The sequence below is a fragment of the Lupinus angustifolius genome, chromosome LG07 (genome assembly GCF_001865875.1).
Source record: "Lupinus angustifolius cultivar Tanjil chromosome LG07, LupAngTanjil_v1.0, whole genome shotgun sequence".
Taxonomy (NCBI): Eukaryota; Viridiplantae; Streptophyta; class Magnoliopsida; order Fabales; family Fabaceae; genus Lupinus; species Lupinus angustifolius.
The window spans coordinates 17,146,574-17,170,704 of NC_032015.1; the positions used below are offsets into that span (position 1 = coordinate 17,146,574).

Below are 24,131 nucleotides of genomic sequence, written 5' to 3' on the forward strand. Positions count from 1 at the left end.
CACACACACAAGTTGAATAGTATATGTTTATTACGTCAAGCTTGGAAAGTAAGGATGAAGAGAGGAAGGGATCAAGACCCTTTGTTAGGATATCTGCAAGTTTGTCCTTGGTTGATATAGGCAGTAGATGAATCAATTTGGATTGGATTCTTTCTCTAACAACATGATAATCAATATCTATGTGTTTGGTCCTCTCATGGAAGACTGATTTGCAGCAATGTGCCTTGCTAAATTGTTGTCACAATACAATAAGGCATGTTGTTTGAAAGCAACTTTGAAGTTTTGAAGGAGATATGTCAGCCATTATATCTCACAAGCAGTAGCAGCCAAGGCACGATACTCGACTTCCAAAGAGGACATAGCAAACGTATTATGTTTCTTTGATTTCCAGGAAATCAATGAGTTATCCAAAAACACATAATAACCAGTAATAGATTCTCTAGAATTAATGCAAGTTGCCTAGTCAGAATCACGAAAAGCCTTTAAGTGCATAGAAGAAGTAGTAGGATAGAAGATACCCTGGCCAAGATTGCCTTTAATATATCTCAAAATTCTAGTAAATGCCTTATAATGGCAAGATGTAGGATTAGCCATGAATTGGCTTAAAAGTTGCACAACAAAAGAAATATATGGTCTAGTATTAGTTAAGTAGAAAAGTCTACCTACTAGTCTCCTATAGTGAGAAGGATCAACATAATAGGGTGCATCATCTTGGTGGAGTTTAATAGTTTTGACAATGGGGTAGGAGCATTCTTAGTAGCCAAGAAACATGTGTCAAAAAGTATGTCAAGAGTATACTTTCTTTGGCAAAGAGATATACCAGTGGAAGATCTAGCAACTTCCAGCCTAAGGAAGTATTTTAAGATTCTCAGGTCCTTAATTTTAAATCTTCTATCTAGGTAGCCTTTCACATTGTCTATTTTAGCTTTGTTATTTCAGTTAACTCCACATCATCTAAAAAACAAGTAGAATTGTAAAGAAAGAGCCTATGTTTTTAGTGAACAATGAACAATCATGTTGGGATTGATGGTATCCCATGATTGAGAGGGATTCAGATAGCTTATGGAACCACTGTCTAGAAGCATGCTTTAGGCCATAAAGAGACATTTTGAGCTTGCAAATGTTGTTTGGTTGATTATAAATGACTCCATGTGGGATAGTCATGTAGATAGTCTCTTTTAAATCACCATGCAAGAGGTATTGTTAACATCCAATTGATGAATAATCCAACCTTTGGATGAAGCAATAACAAGGAGAAGTCTGGTTTTTGTTAGCTTGACAACATGAGCAAAGGTTTCCAATAAGTCAATTCCATCTGTTTGGTTAAATCCTTTTGCCACTAGCCTAACTTTATACCTTTCTGTAGAACCATTACACTGGAATTTTATCTTATAAACCAATTTATACCCAATTGGTTTCTTATGAGGAAGGAGGTCCACTATTTTCTATGTTTAGTTTAACTCAAGAGCATTAAGCTCATCTTGCATAGCCTTGATCCAATGATTAGAAGAAATGGCTTGTTTATAACTCTTGGGCTCATTGTGTGTGGTTATGGAAAGGATGTATTTAATATGATTAGAGGAAGACTTATTATAGGATATGGGAATGAATAAGGTTGCAGTGAAAGTGTTGTAGATACTTAGGTGGTTGCCTTAGTCCATTGGATTTTATTATATCTTGGTTGGGTGGGGGTTGAGGCAGGGTATTGTTAGATTTAGGGAATATCTCTTCAAGAATAGTGGAGGTGGACTCACTAGAGTGAGCATAAGTCTTCTCAGGGAGGTAGAAATCAAGAAATGAAGTATCTAAGGTGGAAGGTTCAATAATAGGATTGTGACGTTGATTGTTGGCATATGGGAAGATGTTCTCATAAAAAATCACATGTATTGATAGGAAGATTTCCTTTGTCTTTAGGTGAAATAAGATATATCCTTTTGTTCCAGTTTTATGGCCAAGGAAGATGCACTTCTTAGCTCTAGGATCAAGCTTTATCCTTTGATGTGTAAGGGTAGAGGCATAACATAGACAACCAAAAACTTTGGTATCAAGCAAGCCCGGTAGTTTATCATGAAGCATTTCATAAGGGGACTTATGATTTAGGATAGCACTTGGGATTCCGTTAATGAGATAGGTGGCTTGTTGAACAACATAAGACCAAAAACAGGTTGGTAAGTATGATTGAAAGAGTAAGGTCTTAGTTGTGTTCAACAAGTGCATGTGTTTTCTCTCCACAATAGAGTTTTGTTGTGGAGTTTCAACAAAGGAGGTCTGATGTAGAATCCCAAGGTCATTGTAGTAGGTAGGCATGCTAAACTCAATGTCATTTTCAAACCTTATGCATTTGATGGTTTTATCAAACTGTGTTTTAGCCATTTTGATAAAGTTTTTTCTTAGAGTTATAGTATCCCCTTTTGTCATCATAAGAAAGATCTAGGTATGCCTTGAGTGATCATCAATTATATTTAGGAAGTATTTATGTCCATGGATAGAGGGATGGGATAAAGGTCCCCATATATCCATGTGAAGTAATTTAAAAATGCTAAGGCTTTTATGCATCTTGTTAGAAAAAGGCAACTTAGTCTATTTTCGTAGGTGATAGTAATCACAAACAATAGCAGACTCATATTGCACATAAGGATGTTTCTTACAGATAGAATTCACCACACCAATAGAAGGATGACCTAATCTAAAGTGCCATAGGTCAAATAAAGGTGCAAAATACATTGTGTTTACATTGTGTTCATATGCAGTGTTATTTTCTAAAGTTCTCCTAAGGACATATAAGCTATTTGTCACCCCAGCAAGCCCAACTGTCCTAAATGTAATCTTATCCTGAATTATGCATTGTTCATCACAAAAGATTAGCTTGCATGGTAAAGAATTAGTAAGTTTAAAAACAGAAACCAAATTGAATTTAAATTCTAGTATGTATAAGACATTATATAAGGTGATAGTGTCTGAAACATGCACAGTTCCTGAGTATATAGCTAGAGTAGTGGATCCATTAGGAAGGTTGATAGTTATAGGCCTTATAGCATAGAAGGCATAGAAACAACTCTGATCAGGGCACACATGGTCAGTGGCACCTATATCAAGGACCTAGTTTGAAATATTGTTATCGGTCATGTTTTGCCTTGCCTGGTCCTGATTGCCTTGGTTAGGATCTTGTGTGATGCTTAGTTGGTTGACATTGTGATTGGTGCTTTCTACTCCCACACTCTCTAAGAGTGAAGCCAATTGTGCATATTGCTCAGGACCAACATTGTATGTATGGTTGTTGTTGGTTTGTGTCTCTGAGGGGTTCTTGTTGGAGATTGTATTATTGGTTGTTGTTGTTTTGACCGGAGTAGTTGGTTGTTTGGGTCTATCTTGTTGAAAACTTGGTGAAAAACCATGTTTGAAGTAGCATATGTCTATTGTGTGGTCTTTATTTCCACAATATGTGCAAATCTTGGTTGTATTGCCTTTATTGTTAAAAGATCTGGTTGATCCTTTCCCTCTCCCTTGTCCATAGCTTAGCCTACGAGGGTTGTTCCTTTGTTGCCATGGTTGAGTCTGGTTGTTTGATGTGCTTTGTTGTCTTGGATTTGAAGAATTAAAGAGAATCTTGCTGTCCAAGTGATCAGTTTCAAATTGTCATTCTTGTTGTTGAAGTAATGAGAATGCCTTGATAATTGGTTGTGCTTCTATTAAAATGATTTGTGTTCTGGTTGTGCTAAAATTCCCACTCAACCTTTTTAAGAAACACATAACATACTCATTGTCTCTATAGGCATGCATTTTTCGAAGAAGGGCACATGTGCAATTTGAATTATAGAGAGATGAATGGAGTGGTCTGAGGGCCTCAAGGTCCTTCCGTTGGATTTTTAGATCAGTGTAGTAGTTGGAGATGCTTCTATCCTCTTGCTTAATGGAATGTAAGTCTTGTAGAAGATCATATATACAAAATTAATTGCCTTTTGTGAATCTTTATTTCAAATCTTGCCACAAGTCTTGAGCATTCTCAATATAGATTATGCTTTGTGAAATTTCAGTAGACAAGCATTTAGTGATCCAATAGATTACCATTGTATTGCAACGTTCCCATAGATCAAATGTGGCGTGCGCTGGATTTGGTGCAGGTATGGTTCCATCTACGAATTTGTAGTTGTTCTTTGAAAGTAGTGCCCTTCGCATTGCCCCTGCTCCATGAATGGTAGTTTTTGCCATCTAGAGAAGGTGTGACAAAAGTAGCTCCTGGATGCAAGAAGTATGGGTTGTGTATATCGTAGTTGCTTGAGATGGCTTGATTTTCCCGTGGTTGGTCATGGCTTGATGACTCACCTATGGTGTTCTTGGTTGTTGTATATCAAAATGATGTGCAGCTTCTTTTGAAGCCTTCTGATACCATATAACGAGATTGAAAAATACCTCATTAATTTCTTATTGCATATGGAACCCTTTAAAGGTATTTATACAAGGTGTCTTGGAATACAAGCAATCTAACCAAATTGGTAACAACCTTTATCTACTAACTAATAAAACGGCTAATATGGAAAGTCTAGATGAAAAAGTAAAACAGAAAAAACTGATTAACTAAACAAAGCTCCTAACCTAAAATATGGTGCACACATGTGCCAAGATCATAAACAGTTCCAAGTGAGCTAATAAGCCTCGGTCAGTCTGGTTTAGGCTTGTCTTGATCACGAGCTTGTTGGCCTGGTTCCTTGCTCATGTTGTCTCGGTCACGAGCATGCTAGCCTAGTTCCTTGGTCACTTTTTCTAGGTCATAACCAATCTGTCTCGCTCAAGCTAGCCAGGTCCATTTGTTTTAGTCGAGTAGATGCTTGGTCCTGAACAACCTGTTTCGATAGGCTTAATAGTTTTGGTGCATATATTCAATATATGTACAAATAACACTATTGTCACTATAAACATCCTCTCATTGGGTTTAATTATTCAAAAATAATGAGTAAGGATCAACAACATACACAGTAGTGCTATCAAATATAAAAGTAAAATAATATGGTATGATATTTTTACCTTACAAAAATAAGTTGTGTTGGGACTTAAATATATGAGTATAACCCAATCCAAAAGATTACTTTATTAAGTAAAAAGTACATAACTTAAGTACCACGTTGACTTTACAATATTTTCCGATATGAAGTCATATAAAGTTATTATCTTTCCTTGTTATTTTATTCTTAGTTGTTCCCGAGGCAACCTTGGTCATAATTTAGAGTTGTTGACCTCTGTATTTTTTAACTTAGTAGTGGACCAGTTTGTCTAGTAGGTCAGTAGCAAAGTGTCACGGGACACACGCACTAACTGCCATTGCACAAAGCACCATGTTCACTCCTGCTACGCGCGTGGGGATAATGAGCCAAAAGCTCCAATTTTACTCACTACAATATCAACTTAAATAACTAATATCTACTTTATGTGTATATATTAGCTATGTATTCAAATATTAAAACTAGAATACAAGTGTATAAGGAAACTAATCTAAATCAAATATAAAAAAGTAAACTAATGCAAATCTAATTTAATAAGTGTATGAGGCTCTTAATTAAGAAGGTCATAAGAAAATAATGTGTATCTTTATGTTTCTTGTCAATCAACTTTCTATAAGTAATGTAAAAATATTATTTTGTATTTTTAGAATTTTATTTTTAATTAAGTGATACTTTTTCATTAGATCATAATAAAAAATTGGGACATATAATCTCTATATATCATTAGTATTAAATATAAAATAATATGATTAATATTATTTTTTATTTCATTATTCAAAATACCACATTTATCTCATAAATTACTTATTTAGTTTATATATATGTGTTATAATATATATACTCTACCATCATGTAGAAATTCTTCAAGTGATGTCAAACTATATTGGATTTCCAAATAGATTAAAAGGTCAATAGATCAGTTTCTAATAGCGATACTTATTCAGATGAGCAGTCACACATCTCATAATGGATTAATTCATTACTCATTATATATATATATATATATACTCCTCCACATAAAATAAAAATATACCATGAATGTCAAATTTAATAATAGTAAAGAGTAAAAACAATTCTACTCAAAAGCTAAATCCAATACTAGCAACAGATGGAAAATTATCTGAGCCTAATGATGGTTCTGTTGAAGTTCATATTCTAGGAGACCTTCTAATTCTGGATTTTGATAATCCGATTGATGTAATAGTCTCTAGCACCTACCAAGACCTACAAGATCACTACAATGATAAATAATTTCTACAATGTAGAGCAATACTTGTATCAATAATTGAGATTGTTGATCAAATTAATGAATATGTCTTGACTAAAATTCTAGGTAAATTAATCTTATCAATTACATTTCTCCCTACATAATTTATTCCTGAAAGTTATAGTAACAAATATTTAATTATAGGCGAGGAAAAGGAATACATGAGTTCAGATAAAGTTGATATGTTTGATGCAATTGAAAGTGAAGTATTCAACATACTAACTCTATAATTTCTAAACTCGCTTTTAATATATGGTCTTCCCAATCACAAAATCAAGTTGAAAATTGGAACTCCAATAATGTTATTGAGGAATTTAGACCAATCTGAAGGATTGTATAATGGTACAAGACTAATTGTCAGTAAGATGACAAATCATGTTCTTGAAGCAAAGATCATGTTAGGTAAAAATATTGAAAATATCATATATATTCTCTGAATGTCAATGTCTTCATCACAATGTCCATGACCATTCAAGTTTATCATAAGACAATTCACTACCATTGTTTCATATGCTATGACAATAAATAAGTCTCAAGGTCAACCATTACAAAGTGTGGGCTTATATCTCTACCTATACCCGTCTTTAGTCAAGGTCAATTGTATGTAGCTATTTCAAGGGTTCAAAGCAAACATAGACTGAAGATATTGATACATGATAAAGATAGTCAATCACTCAAGACAACAACAAATGTGATTTATAAAGATATTTTCCAAAATCTCTAATAAGTACTTTACAATTACTCTTATATTTTCCCTAATTTTTTCCCTCGCAATATTTTTCTTATTTTAAAAAACAGATTCTACACAATGTTATTCATCAGCATCTCCAATTCAACAATTTACTACATGAATATCATATCCTAACATATAATCATCAATAACTTTTAGATTAACAATTTACTCTTTTATTGTTTATATACATTCATGTAAAATTGATTCTCGCCCGTGCGAATGCAAGAGTCTCCTAGTTCTATTCAAAAGCTAAACCCAGTACTAGCCGTAAATCCCTTTTAGTCTTTTTCACTCTTGCATTGGAATATACTAAAAAGGAATAATATACATTTGTTCAAAGACAAAGAAGGCAGAAAAATATGTTTTTCCTTTATATGTTTGTCTTTTTATAAAATGCACCATAGAGATAAGTGTGGGTTCTATGATACATAATTTTAATTGATTGGTAAAAAAATATGATAACTTTACAGTTAATTAATAAATCAAATTGTATAACACATAAATTGACACACTTATAGATACGGTCCCTATTTTTTTTTCTTTTTACTAATGAATCTGGTTTTATGCTTGTTGGATTAGAATAGACATACAACCATAATAATAAATAATAGCATTTAATTATCATTTCATTAGATGGGGTCCATTAAATATGTGCATCATACAATATCTTAGTGTTTTTATTTTTTCCTATCATATAGTTTCGCCCAATCTGTTAATACTATTCTTTTAAGAAATGTTTGGATGCATAAGTATTGACTCATCTCAATAATTTTCTTTACATACAAATCTACAATGTTACACTTAAATGACTTAAACTCATTTTATTCGGACCAAGACATTATTAATAATATCATATCACCCAATAAATAATAATTTTATCTATATTTCACAATTTAATATAATCGAGTGGCTTAGCCTTTAGTTTCCTTCTAACTCTTTGTTACTGACTATTAGGTACCCTATTTTCTATGTCTAAGCTCCCAATTGAGATTTCTATTATAATGTTATATTATATTTGGAGAAAATACTACAATATAAAAGTTTATATACAATACTGCATCAACTATTCTTCATCTCTTAATGAAAGTAATAACACAAATAATAAATTATATAATAATAATATAAAAACTTTATGGTTATTCATATATATTATATTCTTATTATTATTTTGGATCATCTTCACTAATGAAAAAGACATTACCATAAAATTGTGATGTGTGACAAAAATTAAAATCTAACGGTCATAATTTTACCATATTTTTTAATAAAATAAATTATAAATTCCATTTTCCTTTATAATCGACTATTGAACTATTCAGTATAGGAGTTGAGTCTCATTATGATATTTACATGTTAAATTAAACGAAAATGTCATGCGTATATTAAATGCAATGATATAAATAGCTAAAATCAAATGAAAAAATAAAATAGAGCCAAAATTTTGATCACCTAAAATAAATATTAGAAGAAAGGAATTTAAAAATGAAATGATATGAAAAGTAACCTACCTCTCTCTTTGTCCTTCCTTTTTCACCTTCTCCCACACCTTACCCCTTTGTTCCTCTGTCTCACCCTCTGAAACTTCGTTTTCTGGTTTCCTTTCCTATTACCATTACACCTTTTCTTATTTTTCCTTTATATCCCATACTCTATTACTCCAAACTTTACTCTCTCTCTCTCTCTATACACCTTTTTTAATTTCTCTTTTTATATCACTTGCAAACCTACCCTTATACACATAAACTCATTTTCACCAAACCATTCTTTGAGACCCATATCTCTTGTTCACCTTCAATGGAAGTGAGTATCTCTTTTATACATTTTTTTTATTTTATATTATTTATTTACGAATCAAAACGACAAGGGCTGAAATTCAGTACACTGTAGTAGTAGTAAATAATTTTTTATCACTTATATTATCTCGTCATGTATTTAAGTCGTAAATCTTCATACTATCCGAAGGGTCGGTTTACAAGTTGAAAGGTTTGAGAGATATGAAACATACTTATAAGGTGACTTTAAAGCCTTTCTTTTCTTTTTTATCTCCTCTAAAACTCAACTCACAAATAGACCTTAATGGTGTGAAACACAATGATTTCTTAATTTCTTTAATTTTTTGGTGTGTTTATGTAATAATAGGAGTACTACTATAAGAGGAGCCATGTACCAGCATTTGGGAGCTGGGATTGGAATAACAACTTGCCATTCACAGAGTGTTTTGAATCAGCAAGGCAAGGAGGGTTGTTACCCTACAATTCTGAGGAACATGACCTTTATGTTGCAGGGGACTTGTATGAGAATGATGTTGTTACACCTGCTATGATTGTTGTTCCTCGCAGAAGGGTATGTATATATTTCACAAATACTCATCTTATTGTTATTATTATTATTATATGATTAGTATGTACTTATTTTTTTATTATAGATAATAAATCTTCTTATATCAAGTTAGATAATCATGTCATGTAAAAAAGATAGGCATGAAAATTGAAGTAGTGTGATTCTCTTAAAAGGTGTGAGATCTTGTATTAAGTTTTTAGGCAATATTTTCTTATGTGAGAGTATGTTTGAGATGAGAAAAAACATTTTACTTAAGAAAATGCTTACATTAGTGAATGAAGTGTTGTTTGAAAATGAACAAGGATCATCTCCATTAATGGAGAGGCAAGTGATTGTTTTGTTCACATTTTTAATGGCAAAAAAGTAATTTTATGATACACAAAAAGGTAAAATTGTTATTACATGTTACATGTTGTGTGTTAATGTGTGTCATTTGCCTCTCCATTAATTGAGATGAGCATATGGTGAAAATTGACAACTTTATTAAATGCTAACAGCTAGTAACAATTTTCAAGATAGAGAGTAATAGCTTCATTGGAATGCTAACAACTAACAATTTTTAAAGAGAGAGAAATGCATGCATTCAGTATATGAGTTTGGTATATAAGTTTCATAGTGTAAATATATCATTTATTATTTATATTTAATTATTATTGATTTTTTAAAAAATTATTCAAATGAATGATAAATGATATAATGAATATGTATAAATCTTTATACTGATAATATATATATTATAATATTTTTAAACCCTAGCAGTGTAATTTTCAAACTTTGTTTACTAAACATTTTACTGTTCAATATGATTAGAAAATTAGCTATGGGACAAGTTGTGAGACACCCACCAAACACCTGGCCCTTATCTTTATATAAAACTTGAGAATCCATGTTAAGTATGTTAAATCCTTACTCTTTAATATGATTATTATTATATAATCACATGATTAGACTCATTTAGGTATTGCAAGTTTATTAAAGAATCTCCCTTTCTAATTTAAAAGAAATCACTAATAGCTCAACATGAACTACTTAAATTTTTTACTTACTACATAACTTGTTGATTTGCATGTGTCCTTGGAATTCAAACATAAACAAACATTATGAGAATTTGTTATTTCATTTTCAGTTTAGTAAAAAGTGTAGTATCCATAAATTGTTATTGTAAGGTTCATATATTTTTGAATAGTTAATGAATATTAAATATAAATGATAAATAATATAATAATATAATTTGCATATATATTTTCATTTATAAGAGAAAATGCAGTGCCTGAAAGGAACATGAGAGCAATAGATTTTTTTGTGGTTGGTAGGTCACATACTTTATAGTGGGGCCTTCTAATTAATCCATGATACATGATTCACTCATGGGGTGACAAATAATTAAGAGTTTAAAATTTATGCACCGATAGTGTAAAAAATTTATATTGTCAACATATCATCTATCATTGATTTGTATTACTTTTATTTGAGGGTCAATAGTGATTAATAAATCAATGATGAATGATTGACTGACAATATAAAAAAATATTTATATTATCAGTGTATACATATTAAATTCAATAAATAAAAGGAGGAGAGTTTGCTCACGAGGGTCCCTGAATATTCAATCATCACAAAGTTGCCTCTTTTAGATGTTGTGTGCTCATATTCATCAACCAAGTGTCCTATAAAAGTAACTAAAGTGAACAAAATTTTATTTTAGATTATTTTTAAACAAAACAAATCTTATATACTCAATATGGATATAGAAATTTTTCTTCATTCTTAATTGGTTACGTAATATTTTTACATAAATTTTAAACACAAGATATATTTTCTTTTCAGCTCTGATTATTGTTACTTATTTAGGACTTAAGTATAATATATTTTTATGTGATCATCTTTTTAATGAGTATTAAACAGTTTCATGCTTTTCTTAGTCAAAATCAGACCCTTATTTCAATTATACATCAATCATATAATAACAAAATAATAATCATACAATTTTTATATTTAAAGTAATAACAATTGACAACATAACAAATTTAAAAAAGAATAAAAACAATAACATGTTTATCATAAAGAGATAAAATTAGTTATATAGATAAAAAAATATTTGGGCCTCCTTAAATGTGGGCCTAGTGCTGCGCACTTGCCGCACACCCTTACACGTCACCATGTGCACCTGACTACAAAATTATAGTCTTGATGCACATCTTAAAAATATTACCATTTTGGTATACATTTATGGGAAGTCAATGTCTCTCATTCACGACTTCCATTCTATTTCTAGAGAATGAAAGTGTGTATTACAGGTTTTCTTTGAAACTCGTAGTTTAAGTGTATAAGTTTCTGTTATATTTATCTTGTTCATGGAACTCGTGGTTGAAGTCCACAACTTACATCTTTCTCATTTCTAAACATTGAAATTATGCATTGTACGCACATTTTTACTAGATTCATGAACTCGTAGTTGATGTCTACAAATTAATCTTTTCCTTATTTAAAATCGTACTTCCTATTCACAAGTTCTTTGGATTTTTTAATCTTAAATTGTGTATGATGACAATTAAGTTTTTTGGACATAAGTTTCAATTAATTTACACATAAGAAGGCTAATATTCTTAATTGTCATGATAGACGATTTTAGATTGAAAAAACTCTAAGAAATACGTGAGTAGGGAGCACAATTTGAGAAAAAGGAAAAAATAAACTTACGCATATCAATCACGAGTTACTTGAAAAGTAAAAAAATATAAGTTGTTGACCTCAACCACAAGATTCATGAATATAATGAAAATATGCACGCAGTCCATGATTTCAATGTTTAAAAAAAATGTAAGTCGTAAACTTCAATCATGCATTTCATGAATAAGATAAATATAATAGAAACTCGTACACCTGAGTCACGAGTTTCATAGAAAATGTACATGTAGACAACAATTTCATTGTATTAAATAAAAAAATGGAAGTTGTGTATGACATACATGACTTCAGCTAGATTTACACCTAAATTGTAATATTTTCAAAAGGTGTATGCACCACCAAGTAAACTTTTGGATGCACAATACTCAACACTCCCCTTATTTTAATTAGACAACTTTTCTAGATGAGCATTCAAGTTTGTAGTAGCTACCTTAAAAAATGACCTTATGTAAACATTGATAATGTTCTTAAATGTGTGCTGAAATTGCAGGCAAAGATGCGTGTACAGCAAGAAAATGAAACAAAAAAGAAGAATTGGGTGAGGGATGTGAATGTTGTTGAGCCACCAATTCCACTTCCAAGGCCAACACCAAAACCAGTTGATGAGGATTTGTACAAGATCTCACCAGGGCTTATTTACCAGAAGACTAAAAAGGTTTACCCCTCATGCTCCTTTATTACTTTTTCATTTGAAAAAAAATGAGATTTTCATTGATCTTTATTACTTTATTTTTCTTAATTACTCATAGCTTTTGCATCTTTTTATAAAGTTTTTATTGATCTCCTTTACTAATGGAACACATCTTCTGTCCCAAAAAAGTATATCATTTCATGTGTCATTCACTTGTGATTTTCATAATTAATTGTTTTTCTGACCAATCACAAAAAGTGTTATTTTCATCCCTTTACTAATTTATTACTTTATCATTTTATTGAGTGCAGAAGAGAGGATTATTTTTCTTTTCTAGCTGCTTATGCATTGCTTGATATTTGGAGAAGTGATAAAGAAGCCAATGTATATAAACTTGAAATAGAGAAATAGATACTATTGATTGGATTGTGTTTATGTAAGAGCAGCATGCTTTGTGTCCAAGAAGAATATTGTTTTATTTGTGATTATTATCTTCTTGTCAATTTAAGCTTAGAGAAATTGTTATACTCATTATTCCATATCATTATCTTTGAGATTGTGATAACTTGTTTTTTGATTTACTTTTTAATGGAACGAGATTTTCTTATGATGACATGAAATGATGGGTATAATGGATTTCTATTGATTTAAGCTAGGAGGACTTTGGTTTGAAAAAAGCATAAGAGAAGCTAAAAAGGCTTAAAATTAAGCAAAAGTTCATATTGTTTATTCCCTCCATTTTTTATAAGTATTGTTTTTTTAAAATCATATTTAATTGTTGTACTTAAAGTTCAAGATGGTATTAATTATTATTTTTCAATTATATTGTTATTTATTACGGAGAGAGAGAGAATGACAAGGTAATAAGTTGATAAGATGAATTAAGAATGATGTAATAAGAAAAATAATAACAATTTTCTTGAAAACAACTAAATTTAATGAGCACGAAACGGACGTTGGTTCAAGTGATATATGTTTGATTTCCTTTAAGCAATGTCTCGAGTTCGAATCTTATGAATGGAAAAATACTCGCTGAGAGAGTTAGCACTACATACATATAGATGTTCTCAGCTCGGAGAAGATTGACTTCAGTATGAGAATACATGTGGGAAACTAAAAAAATTAAATTTAAATGAATTCATTGGTTTGTGTAAAATAACTTAAAATGATATTTGTAAAGGAATGAAAGGAATAATTCGTAAGAATGTTCCATCTTCAGCTTTTTAGATTGAAATTGCATCAACTTAATAATTATGTTGAATTGTATTAAATTTATTCTGTTTACAATACATTTTTTATCCTTCAATATTACTTTCTTTTCATTGTTTGCCCAAGTTAATAGAATATAAAATAAGTGCAAACTTGAAAATCAATCATTAATTTTTTTTAACTTCTAAACGAGACATAAAAAAGAATGAAAATTTGCTACGAAAAGACAAATAAAAAGGAGTAAAAAATGGAAAAGTGTTAGCTTTTCTTAAATTTGAAGAGTAACTTGTTAATGTTATGAGAATGTTGTAATTTATATGACCCTATCTTATTGGTGATACTCTTTTTTTTGTTACATGAGAATTAAGTGTACTCTCATCATATTTTCAATAATATGATTCTCTAATACCCACTCAAAACATGATAGTTCACTCACCTTGAGGCATTTATGATATTTAAGATGTCTTAACTTAGATCATTTATCTAGCGAATAAGGATCTTCTCCGATGATGGAGAAACAAATAGATGATTTTTCTTTTGTTTTTTTTATAACAAATGTGTTATTTAATTATAATTAAAAGAATAAATGCTCTTTAAAAATTATATTTTCTTTAAATTTTTGAATCACTTATCTCTTTATTAATGGAGATGATCATAACTCTTATGGACGTTAATTTCTGGCAAAAGTATTGAAGATCTTGATCCAAAAAAGCTAACTGATCACAACTAGCCTAGTGGCTAGTCTTCCTAAGGAAATTGCTTTTTTGGATGATAGATGTAAATTCCCATTAGTCATTAGTAAATGTCATTTTTTATATTATCAATGGTATTCCCTTAGCTTATGTAAGGACTAATCTCTTTCGGGGTGCATTATTGCCCATTTCAATAAATGTCGTTCATAAGAATCAAACTCTTAACATTTTGGTCATCTTGAAAATCTAGTGAAACCTTACATCATTAAAACAACATCTTATTAGTAAATGTTTCATTCCAAATGATTGAGACGATAATCACACATCATTGGGAGAGTGGCTAACTGGATTAGTAGCCCTCCTACTACCAACCATCTTTTGACCTTTGTTGGGTACTATGGTTATCAATAAAGTGTCCAAGATATATGAGATATCCACGATATCTAAGATATACCACTCCAATTTTCTATGATGAAGACATGATTAGTGCTCGGTGAAGGGAGATAATAGCCCACGCATTATTGTGTATGTGTAAGATGATCATACTTGAGCTATTATGTTATACTGCGTGGGAGTTAGAGTTAACTTTTATGTTGACATGATTGTGTATATCAGTTTATTAGGATAACAACAATCATTGAAGCTATGATCATCCTAATTAATTTACTAACCAGAGTAAGAGTAAGCTCTCATCTTAAGTAGTTACACAAATAGTCTTAATCAAGTCAATCTTGTAATACTAAATGAAAAAAGTGTAGAAGTGGGTTTGACATCACATCTTGACTTAAAACCTTAAAGCATTAGGTCTATGAGTCCATTCACTTATATGCTCTTTAACTCATCCATTTTTATTCAATGTGAGACTTCTTCATTCACACTTGAAATACTCAACATCTCCTCCTCAAGTGTGAGTTCTCCTTCGAGTATTGGATACACCAGAGCTCAGCTCTTTATCTACTTGCACCGCCGTTGGCTTATCCTTTCATCAACGGAACACGCCGCCTTGACCTCTCGTCAGGAAGACTTTCGACACAAGGATCCCTCATGGATCTACCGACCATTGTCGCTTCAATACTCTGTTGAGCCGTCGAACCATCAGTCTGATACCATTTGTTGGGAGATCTTCATCCATGGGATACAACATTCCTCCATGGGCTAAATGAAAGAAGCATAGAAGTGAGCTTGACACCACATCTTGACCCAAAACCTTAAGACATTAGGTCTATGGGCCCATCCACTTATATGTTCTTTAACTCATCCATTTTTGCTCAATGTGAGACTTCTTCATTCACACTTGGAATACCCAACAACATTTCTCCATGGGCTAAGTGAAAGAAGCATAAAAGTGGGTTTGACACCGCATCTTGACCCAAAACCTTAAGGCATTAGGTCTATGGGTCCATTCACTTATATGTTCTTTAACTCATCCATTTTTGCCTAATGTGAGACTTCTTCATTCACACTTGGAATACCCAACATCTCTCCCTCAAGTGTAAATTGCCCTTTGAGTATTGGATACACTAGAGCTCAGCTCTCTATCTACTTGCACCGCCGTTGGCTTATCCTTTCATCAAAGGAACACGCCACATTGACCTCTCGCCAGGAAGACTTTCGACACAAGGATCCTTCATGGATCTACCGACCACTTATCGCTTCTATACTCCGTTGAGCCGTCGAATCATCAGCTCTGATACTACTTGTTGGGGGATCTTCATTCAAGGGGTACAATATTCCTCTATGAGCTAAGTGAAAGAAGCATACAAGTGGACTTGACATTACATCTTGACCCAAAACCTTGAGGCATTAGATCTATGAGTCTATCAACTTATATGCTCGTTAACTCATCCATTTTTTGCCCAATATATGACTTCTTCATTCACACTTGGAATACCCAACAATTATGTATATCAGGTTATTAGGATAACAACAATCATTGAAGCTATGATCATCCCAATCAATTTACTAACTAGAGTAAGCTCTCATCTCGAGTAGTTACACAAATAGTCTTAATCAAGTCAATCTTGTAATACTATGGTTGAACTTGAATAACTTAGCAAATTTGGTGAACCTAATTAACTTGAGCAATGAGGAAATTGAAACCATTTAACTTAGTAAACTCAATGGGCCAATCAACTTGGTCTATCTAGATCCCTTAGGAGAACTATCTAGTCCATAAAATACTTTATATTTTTTGCTTTATATGTACAATAATAATTTTGGGTATATAAATTATATTAAGGTCCAAAAGTATGTTATTAATAATGTGAATATCCAATTTTATCATCCTAAAATTAACTTTTAACAAGAAAAGAAATTTTCAAAAGAACAAATTAAACACTATTTATTAAATAATTTTTAAAAAAGTAAATAAAATAAAATTATCAGGTTGTTTGAAACCAAATCAAAATCATATATAATATTTGAATCAAATATCTAAATATATAAACTAAACAAAATTGGACAACAAATTAATTATATGTTTAGATCTCATCATTTTTTTTCTAAAAATTATTCCAAACCAACCACTACTTTTGTCATTTGACTTCTCTCTATGCCCACCCACCATAGTTCCTCTCATTGGGCAAACTCAATAATTTTTCATCCTAAAAACTAGATATATAACCCAAAAAAGTAAAAGAAAAAACTATGAAATAAAAAATAATCCCATTTCCCTAACTATTTTTAGGTAAACACATAAATGATTACTTAATAAACCCTTCCCCTTTCACCCTTCATTATTCTCCTCCATCCCACTACTCCTTTGAACTTGTAATAATAGTTAGTTTTTGCATCCCCTTCCCGCCTTTGTTGAGTTGAAGAGTGAGATAGAGATATGTGTGGAAGAGCGCGTTGTAGTCTAAGAGCCGATCATATCCCAAGGGCTTGTCACCGCACCCTTCCCCACACTCCTTCTCTCCACATGGACAGGTCAGTAACCACTTACGACTCTCTAACTCCTTTTAATATCCCGAGTCTGGGGAGGATAGATGTACACAGTCACATAAGATTTTAAAACTGGGTCCACAACAGTGTCGATATGTTAAGGTTTTGTGAGTTGCCGAAACTGACACTGCTATTGAGGCATAACGTTTTGGATATTCCTGAAGAAAATAAAGTATCTCCCCTCATTTCCGGAGATGAATATATCCTCCGACCATAATATGCGTTTTATTTAATCATTTTTATAAAAATATTTATAAAAACTTGGTGGCCGGAGAAGATAACTTATTTCTGGAGATTTTTTATTCTTAATCCCAAAACCATGGTTGTGACCATTGTTTAAAACCTTGTACATACTCTTACCTATGGAAGAAAAGTTGAACAATTTCTTCTTCTTGTTATGTTGATATGTTGATTTTTGAGTTTTTACTTTTTAAAATGGTTGTTGTAGCAATTTTCTTTCACAGAAACCAAATGAATCCCCTTTGTTTGATGTTGAATTTGTTTTACATATTTGAAATTATGTGATCTTAGGTATAGGCCATCATATAATGTATCACCGGGATTCAACATGCCAGTAATTCGTAGAGAAGATGCATCTGATAGTGAAGGCTGTGTTCTTCATTGCATGAAATGGGGTTTGATTCCCAGTTTTACCAAGAAAACCGAAAAACCTGATCACTACAAGATGGTAAATTTGCTCACACCCATTTTTTTTACAGTTTTCTTTTTCTTTTGGTGGGGAGTTTGAATTTTCTTCACTGTTATATTGATCTGATTATTTTTCATGTATCCATTGTGACTTTAGCGACGATAGTGTTAATGTGAATTGAATTGTTCATTTGGAGTTTTACTTCAGCTTTATGCATACATACTATAGAATTAAAAGTATGAAGTAAGTTGCGAACCGTCGTGGGCATTCGTGGGTTGCACTTCTAGTTTGTTACTTATTGCATATTCAACTTATAGTATGCTAGTAATCTGGATGCACTGGCTAATTAAGGGAATCTGAAGTCACTTTTGATTTTTCAAGGTGCTCTTTAATTCTTATTTTGTCCAAAATGATGCTTAATTGTTCCTTCATTCTGTTCTATCCAATAAAGTATGATACCTGAAAATCTAAAAATTGTTCCTTTTTGTATTGTGGATAAGGATGTGGTTAATTTACTTGAATGTCATAGAAAGTGTTTATAGTTAATGACTTAGTGTTCTTATTACATAACATGTTTCATTGGGTTCCTTGTTTGAATTTTTATTTCCACAATATTTTAGTGATTTATTTTTCATATTTTCTCGCATATCGTCGCATTGATTCTAATATATGAGCCTGCCAATCCTGCCTGATGATTTTTTATTTAGAAATGTCAGATTAGTTAACATTGTGTTAAAATTACATGGTATAAATTGGATTTGGCTACTGCAAAGTCTGCAACATTAAATCAAATTATAATCCTTTTTAACAAAGTACTAAATGTGGTGTGTGCTATATGTACTACAGTTTAATGCTCGATCTGAATCCATAGATGAAAAGGCTTCATTTCGTCGTCTGATTCCTAAAAACAGGTGCCTTGTAGCAGTAGAAGGGTATGTATTGCCTTAATCATTGATCATATTTTCACTCATCTCTTCTTCGCTTCAGAGCATGGCTTGAGAATGCTTCATGTTGCTTGCATTTTTTCTCTATACCCAGTTGCTGTTTCCTCTAATATTGTTAACATAGTAGGAGTGCATTTCAAATGATAGATTAGACCTTTTCTTTACTAATTATATTCCATAGATATTCAATTCTGGATATATAAGGATAAAAGTGCTTGTATGTGCAGCTGAATATTTGGCTGGGTCTATCTGAGAGCTGCTTTGTCATTTTTTTCTTTCAAGATTTCTGATCTTAATCAAAATAGTTCTGTTTGCTGGGTAGAGAATGCTTTTTCAGTGTGTTTGTCTTGCTGTTATTGTGTGTACATAATGATACTTGTTACTTGGGAAGGATTCTTCGTTGATCATTACGAAAATTAGAAAAACCATCATGACTACCATCATTGTGAGTATATATCCTCTTTTTTATGACAGGTTGGCTCCTGTACAGTACATTTTGCTTAAAGTGCACAAATCTAGACCATGAAATATGATGAATGGTTGAGAACATTATACTCATTTAATGAATCAACATCAAAATTTTGTCTAGATTCATGCACATTAGCCTCTCCCTTCCTATTATATTTCAGGATTGCTGATATTCTTACGAATTTTATAGCCATATTGCCATCAATATCATAATTAACATTTAAAACTATGGTTTGCACTTTGCATATTTTCATTTAAGAGATTTTCTTTCTACAGAGTGTATCGATTTTTTATTTTTTGTCTATCTTACACTTTCTCTGCTTATTTGTGATGTTAAGTTCAGTTCTGTTATTTGTTTTTTTAATACATGATTAAGATTCTATGAGTGGAAAAAAGATGGTTCCAAGAAACAGCCTTACTATATTCACTTCAAAGATGGGAGACCACTTGTATTTGCTGCACTTTATGACTCATGGCAAAACTCTGCAGGTAAATATTTCTACAGGAAGATGTAGTTGATTAATATTTTATTTTATCGGAAATATTATGTTAATTTCACATCATACCCTTGTTAATGTTGATGTCAATATTCTAAAATGCAGGTGAAACACTTTGCACGTTTACTATTGTTACAACCTCTTCTTCTTCAGCACTCCAGTGGTTACATGGTGAGTAATAAATGTTGACATCCAACAGATCTTCAGGTTGATATTATTCACTCTGAAAAGAATATTGTTTACTTGATAATGTTGTTCGACAAGAATATTCGAATAGCTTGGCCTGGATCAAGATCTTCATTGCACCAAAATTTTCGCAGTAACTTAAAATATATGATTCACTTTATCCTCCCTCATGTAAAATCGTTAACAGTTATTAATATTTTGTCGATGCAAGTGAGTCAATGTCTATGACTGAGGTTGATTCTGGTATATTATCTCATTGCTTCCATTGCCATCCCATTTAGTTCTAACCTCCATATAAGGCGATGTCATCTGTTTCTTTTTATTCAGTGATATCCCCCTTAGTCCTTGGTTGTAATATTTTCTCAACTATTGAAAATGAATACATTAGATAGCTTTGAGCTTTGACAACTCAAAAGGCAGAACACTCTAAGACGCCAAAAATATTTGGGGTGGCCATTCGGAAAATCAACATAAGGATATCAATGTCCCACTCTAAATTTCTGGATATTCCTGTCCTGTGTAGAAATCCATGTATTATATATGTCTCTTTTTTATGAAATTTTTTACGCTGCCCATTAATTTTCTCACAAATATCATTTTATTTTTTTAGTTTTGGCGTGTTTGGGTTGTAGGTGCACAAGATTCTTGGGATCTGTTTGATAATAAATATGCCATTTAGTTCACCTTCTGTTAACTGAGAATGGCTGCCCAAATCTTTTCCATATTGAATGTTTGAGTCTTATGAAGGTAATTAGGTAAATACTAAAATCTGTATTTTTTACGTGTCTCTGAAGACAGGATGCCTGTTATTTTGGGTGATAAGGATTCAACTGATATGTGGCTAGGAAGTTCGGCTTCCGGTTATAAGAATGTTCTGAAGCCATATGAAGAATCTGATTTGGTATGAGCTTTACAAATGAAAAGACTGAGGCTAAAATTTCTGTTTTCATTCTTAGTGCAAACTTGTTTTATATTATCTGTCTGACATTTAAGGTGTACTAGTTTAATATCCTTTCACTTATCATTCTTGGTTTACTAAATTATTTCATCTCCAGGTGTGGTACCCAGTGACACCTTCTATGGGTAAGCCATCATTTGATGGGATTGAGTGCATAAAGGAGGTAATAGTTTCTTACCAATTAGCCTTTTCTTAGTTTGGTTCGGCATCTCAAATATCGCTGAGAGTATTGAGTCAAACCTTTGCTCAACCAACAAATCATACGGCGTTTTTTTCCTGAACTTGCAATTGCATATGCCGATATCTTTGTTCTCAATTGTTATTCGCTTCGTAAAATTTTAAAAACGGAATGTTTAGGACAGTAAAATGTTAAGCGCTGCTAATTTAAAAAGCTCCTAATGACAGTGATTCAACTTTTATTTTTTATTGGGAGGGGGTGTTCTTTGGAGTTATTGGACTTGAGGGGAATGTGAATGTGAGAGTTCAAATCCACCACAGACTCCTCTAGTCTCAAGGACTCAGAGAGGTACCATTTGAGGAATGCTCAGCCTGGTGTTCAACTTATCTTCTAATGAAACTTAACAAACAAATGTGCCAACACTTTAGGTAGTCATGCGATTTCGTGTCCATGTTCGTGGATAGAACCAACCTTATCCCATGTTAATCATCGTCATGTTCGCGCAATCTCACCCATATAACTACACACAATTTACACCAATATGTCTATGCTTTCAAAAGAATCTTATTCCTAAGATTGAATACTTTCACTTATCATCATGCCATGTTTGGCAGATTCAATTGAAGGCAGAAAGGAACACTTCAATCTCTAAGTTCTTCTCAAGAAAGGAAGCTGAAAATGAAGACATAAGACCAGAGAAGAAGGTATCAAGTTATGAATTCATTGAAACCGAACTGCCAAAAGACCTGAGTGAGGAGGCCAAAGCTGAGGGGGAAGAAAATGACTTAAAATCCAATGCTTGTCCTCATTCTCAAGATGCTACTAAGGTCCCTGTCAAGCGTGATTACGACACGTTTTCGGCTGATTCGAAACCAGATTTGACTAATAATGATAAGGTGAGATCAAACCCAGTTAAGAAAAAGGAAAAAGGGAAGACTGGTGATGATAAACAACCTACCTTATTTTCTTACTTTGGAAAAAGGTAAACCGTTTAGGTTTGCATGAGCATGAAGATTGATATGTTCTGTTTTGGTGTAAATTAAGTAGTGGCATTTTGTCTTAAGCTAGTGTATGTTCATATAGATCTCATGATTCATGCTTTGATTGTACAACACATGCTATTTGCTACAATTACAATCTCTAGGAAGGTCTAGCCCATGGTTTGTGTTCAAGAGCTTAATATTAGTGTACTTTTAAACTATTACTTTTGGATTTTGCTTATCACAAAATGTGGTCCAAGTTTTTACCTGTTATAATGTTCCTTTTTTGGATCATTTTCCTAGGCAGTGCTACAGTTGCTTACTGTTTATTTGGTTGTAACCAAATTGATTTTCATTAATGGTGGACTCTTGTTTCAACTTTCATTAAATTATTATCTCTCGTAATTTTATAGTATGACTCATGAATTTAATCTCCAATAACTTATACAATTATCCATGGTGGAAAATAATGCATGGTACTTTTCCATTAAAAGATAATTTAGTTCAACAGAAGAAGAAAAGTACAAAAAGATCCTAGGATTACTAATGAGACTTGGAAAAGAAATAAAAATTTTATGTTTATGTTCTGTTTGTGAGTTCAGTTTTTGATGGAAAAGAAGGGAAAAAGAAGAGTTCAAGTTATGAGATACATTTGCGATATGATTATGAACTCTTCACTTTCTCTTCTCTCCTCTTTAAAGCTCAAATGGCATATAAGAAAAATGTCATCATCCTCAGTCCTTTCATCAAGGAAAGAAGGGCTTATAAAAATCAGTTATGATGTTGCCTCATTCAAGAATGAAAACTTAGGTGTTTAAGACTTTAATGTGGTGCGGCACCATTTGAGGTCTTTATTGGTTGTGTGGCACTATAAAAAAACTAGAAGGCTTTAATGATTGCAATACTTAATGGCTAGAATTGGATTGTCCTGGAAAGTTATTGCAAAGTGGTCAAGTGTGGCTTGTGAAGTAAAGTGATGGACATATCTGAGTTTATTGTTCTAAAGCTTAATATTCCTATGACATTCTTTTTGGTTATTAGGTTGAGTACACATATGTTGTCTCACAGTTTGTGTCACTCTATATGTGATAGACTTGTAATTGGTCAGAAAAAATATATTAAAATTAAAATTTAATTATTAAATATTTTTCTGACCAATAACAAGCTTATGAGATATGGAGTAACACAAACTATAGAATAGTAAGTTCCTCACCTTTCTAGGATAGGGGTGACCACCTGCCTTAATTTATGATGTACTTTCTGTCTTTATTTGTCATTTAGCCTCTCTTTGGTAGAGGAGAGTTAGAGTGGAGAGAAAAGGGTGAGAGAGAGATTGAAGAGAAAATGCAAATTTCTCTTGTTTGGTTTACAAGAGAGAAAGAGAGGAGAGACCACACAAAAAACTTTCTCTCCTCCTTTGGTGAGAAAGTGGGAGGAGATGAAATTTTTGCATGCAATGACATAAATGCTCTTTAATTTTTTCTCTACTTTTTAGTTTTAAATATTATTAGGGACATTTTTGTCATTTGAATGATAACATCATCTCTCTTCTCATTTTCTATTCAACCAAACAAAAGAAAAAGAGAATAAAATATCACTTTCTATTCATTTTCTCTCATTCTTCTCCTGTATTTCTCCTCTTTCTCTTTCTCATCTCTTTCTTTCTCACTTCTTTCTCTCTTATTATTTTCTCTTGCGCAACCAAATGAAGCATATACATAATAGAAAATAGTGCAATGGAAGCATTTAAAAAAAATATAAATCATAATAT

General features: G+C 32.0%; 2 protein-coding genes across 2 annotated transcripts; both read left to right on the plus strand.

Annotated features, from left to right (window-relative positions):
- On the plus strand, positions 8,645–13,193 carry LOC109352511. Its single transcript, XM_019594522.1, has 4 exons — positions 8,645–8,797; positions 9,137–9,340; positions 12,516–12,680; positions 12,968–13,193. The coding sequence occupies exons 1-4, from the start codon at positions 8,792–8,794 to the stop codon at positions 13,010–13,012; spliced, it is 420 nt and encodes a 139-aa protein (XP_019450067.1). The 5' UTR covers positions 8,645–8,791; the 3' UTR covers positions 13,013–13,193.
- On the plus strand, positions 17,283–22,736 carry LOC109352512 (putative SOS response-associated peptidase YoqW). The gene is made up of 9 exons (XM_019594523.1): positions 17,283–17,485; positions 18,032–18,188; positions 18,996–19,081; positions 19,938–20,050; positions 20,164–20,229; positions 21,039–21,145; positions 21,300–21,365; positions 21,995–22,402; positions 22,433–22,736. Exons 1-8 carry the CDS (start codon positions 17,391–17,393, stop codon positions 22,364–22,366), a joined length of 1,062 nt encoding a protein of 353 aa, XP_019450068.1. The 5' UTR covers positions 17,283–17,390; the 3' UTR covers positions 22,367–22,402; positions 22,433–22,736.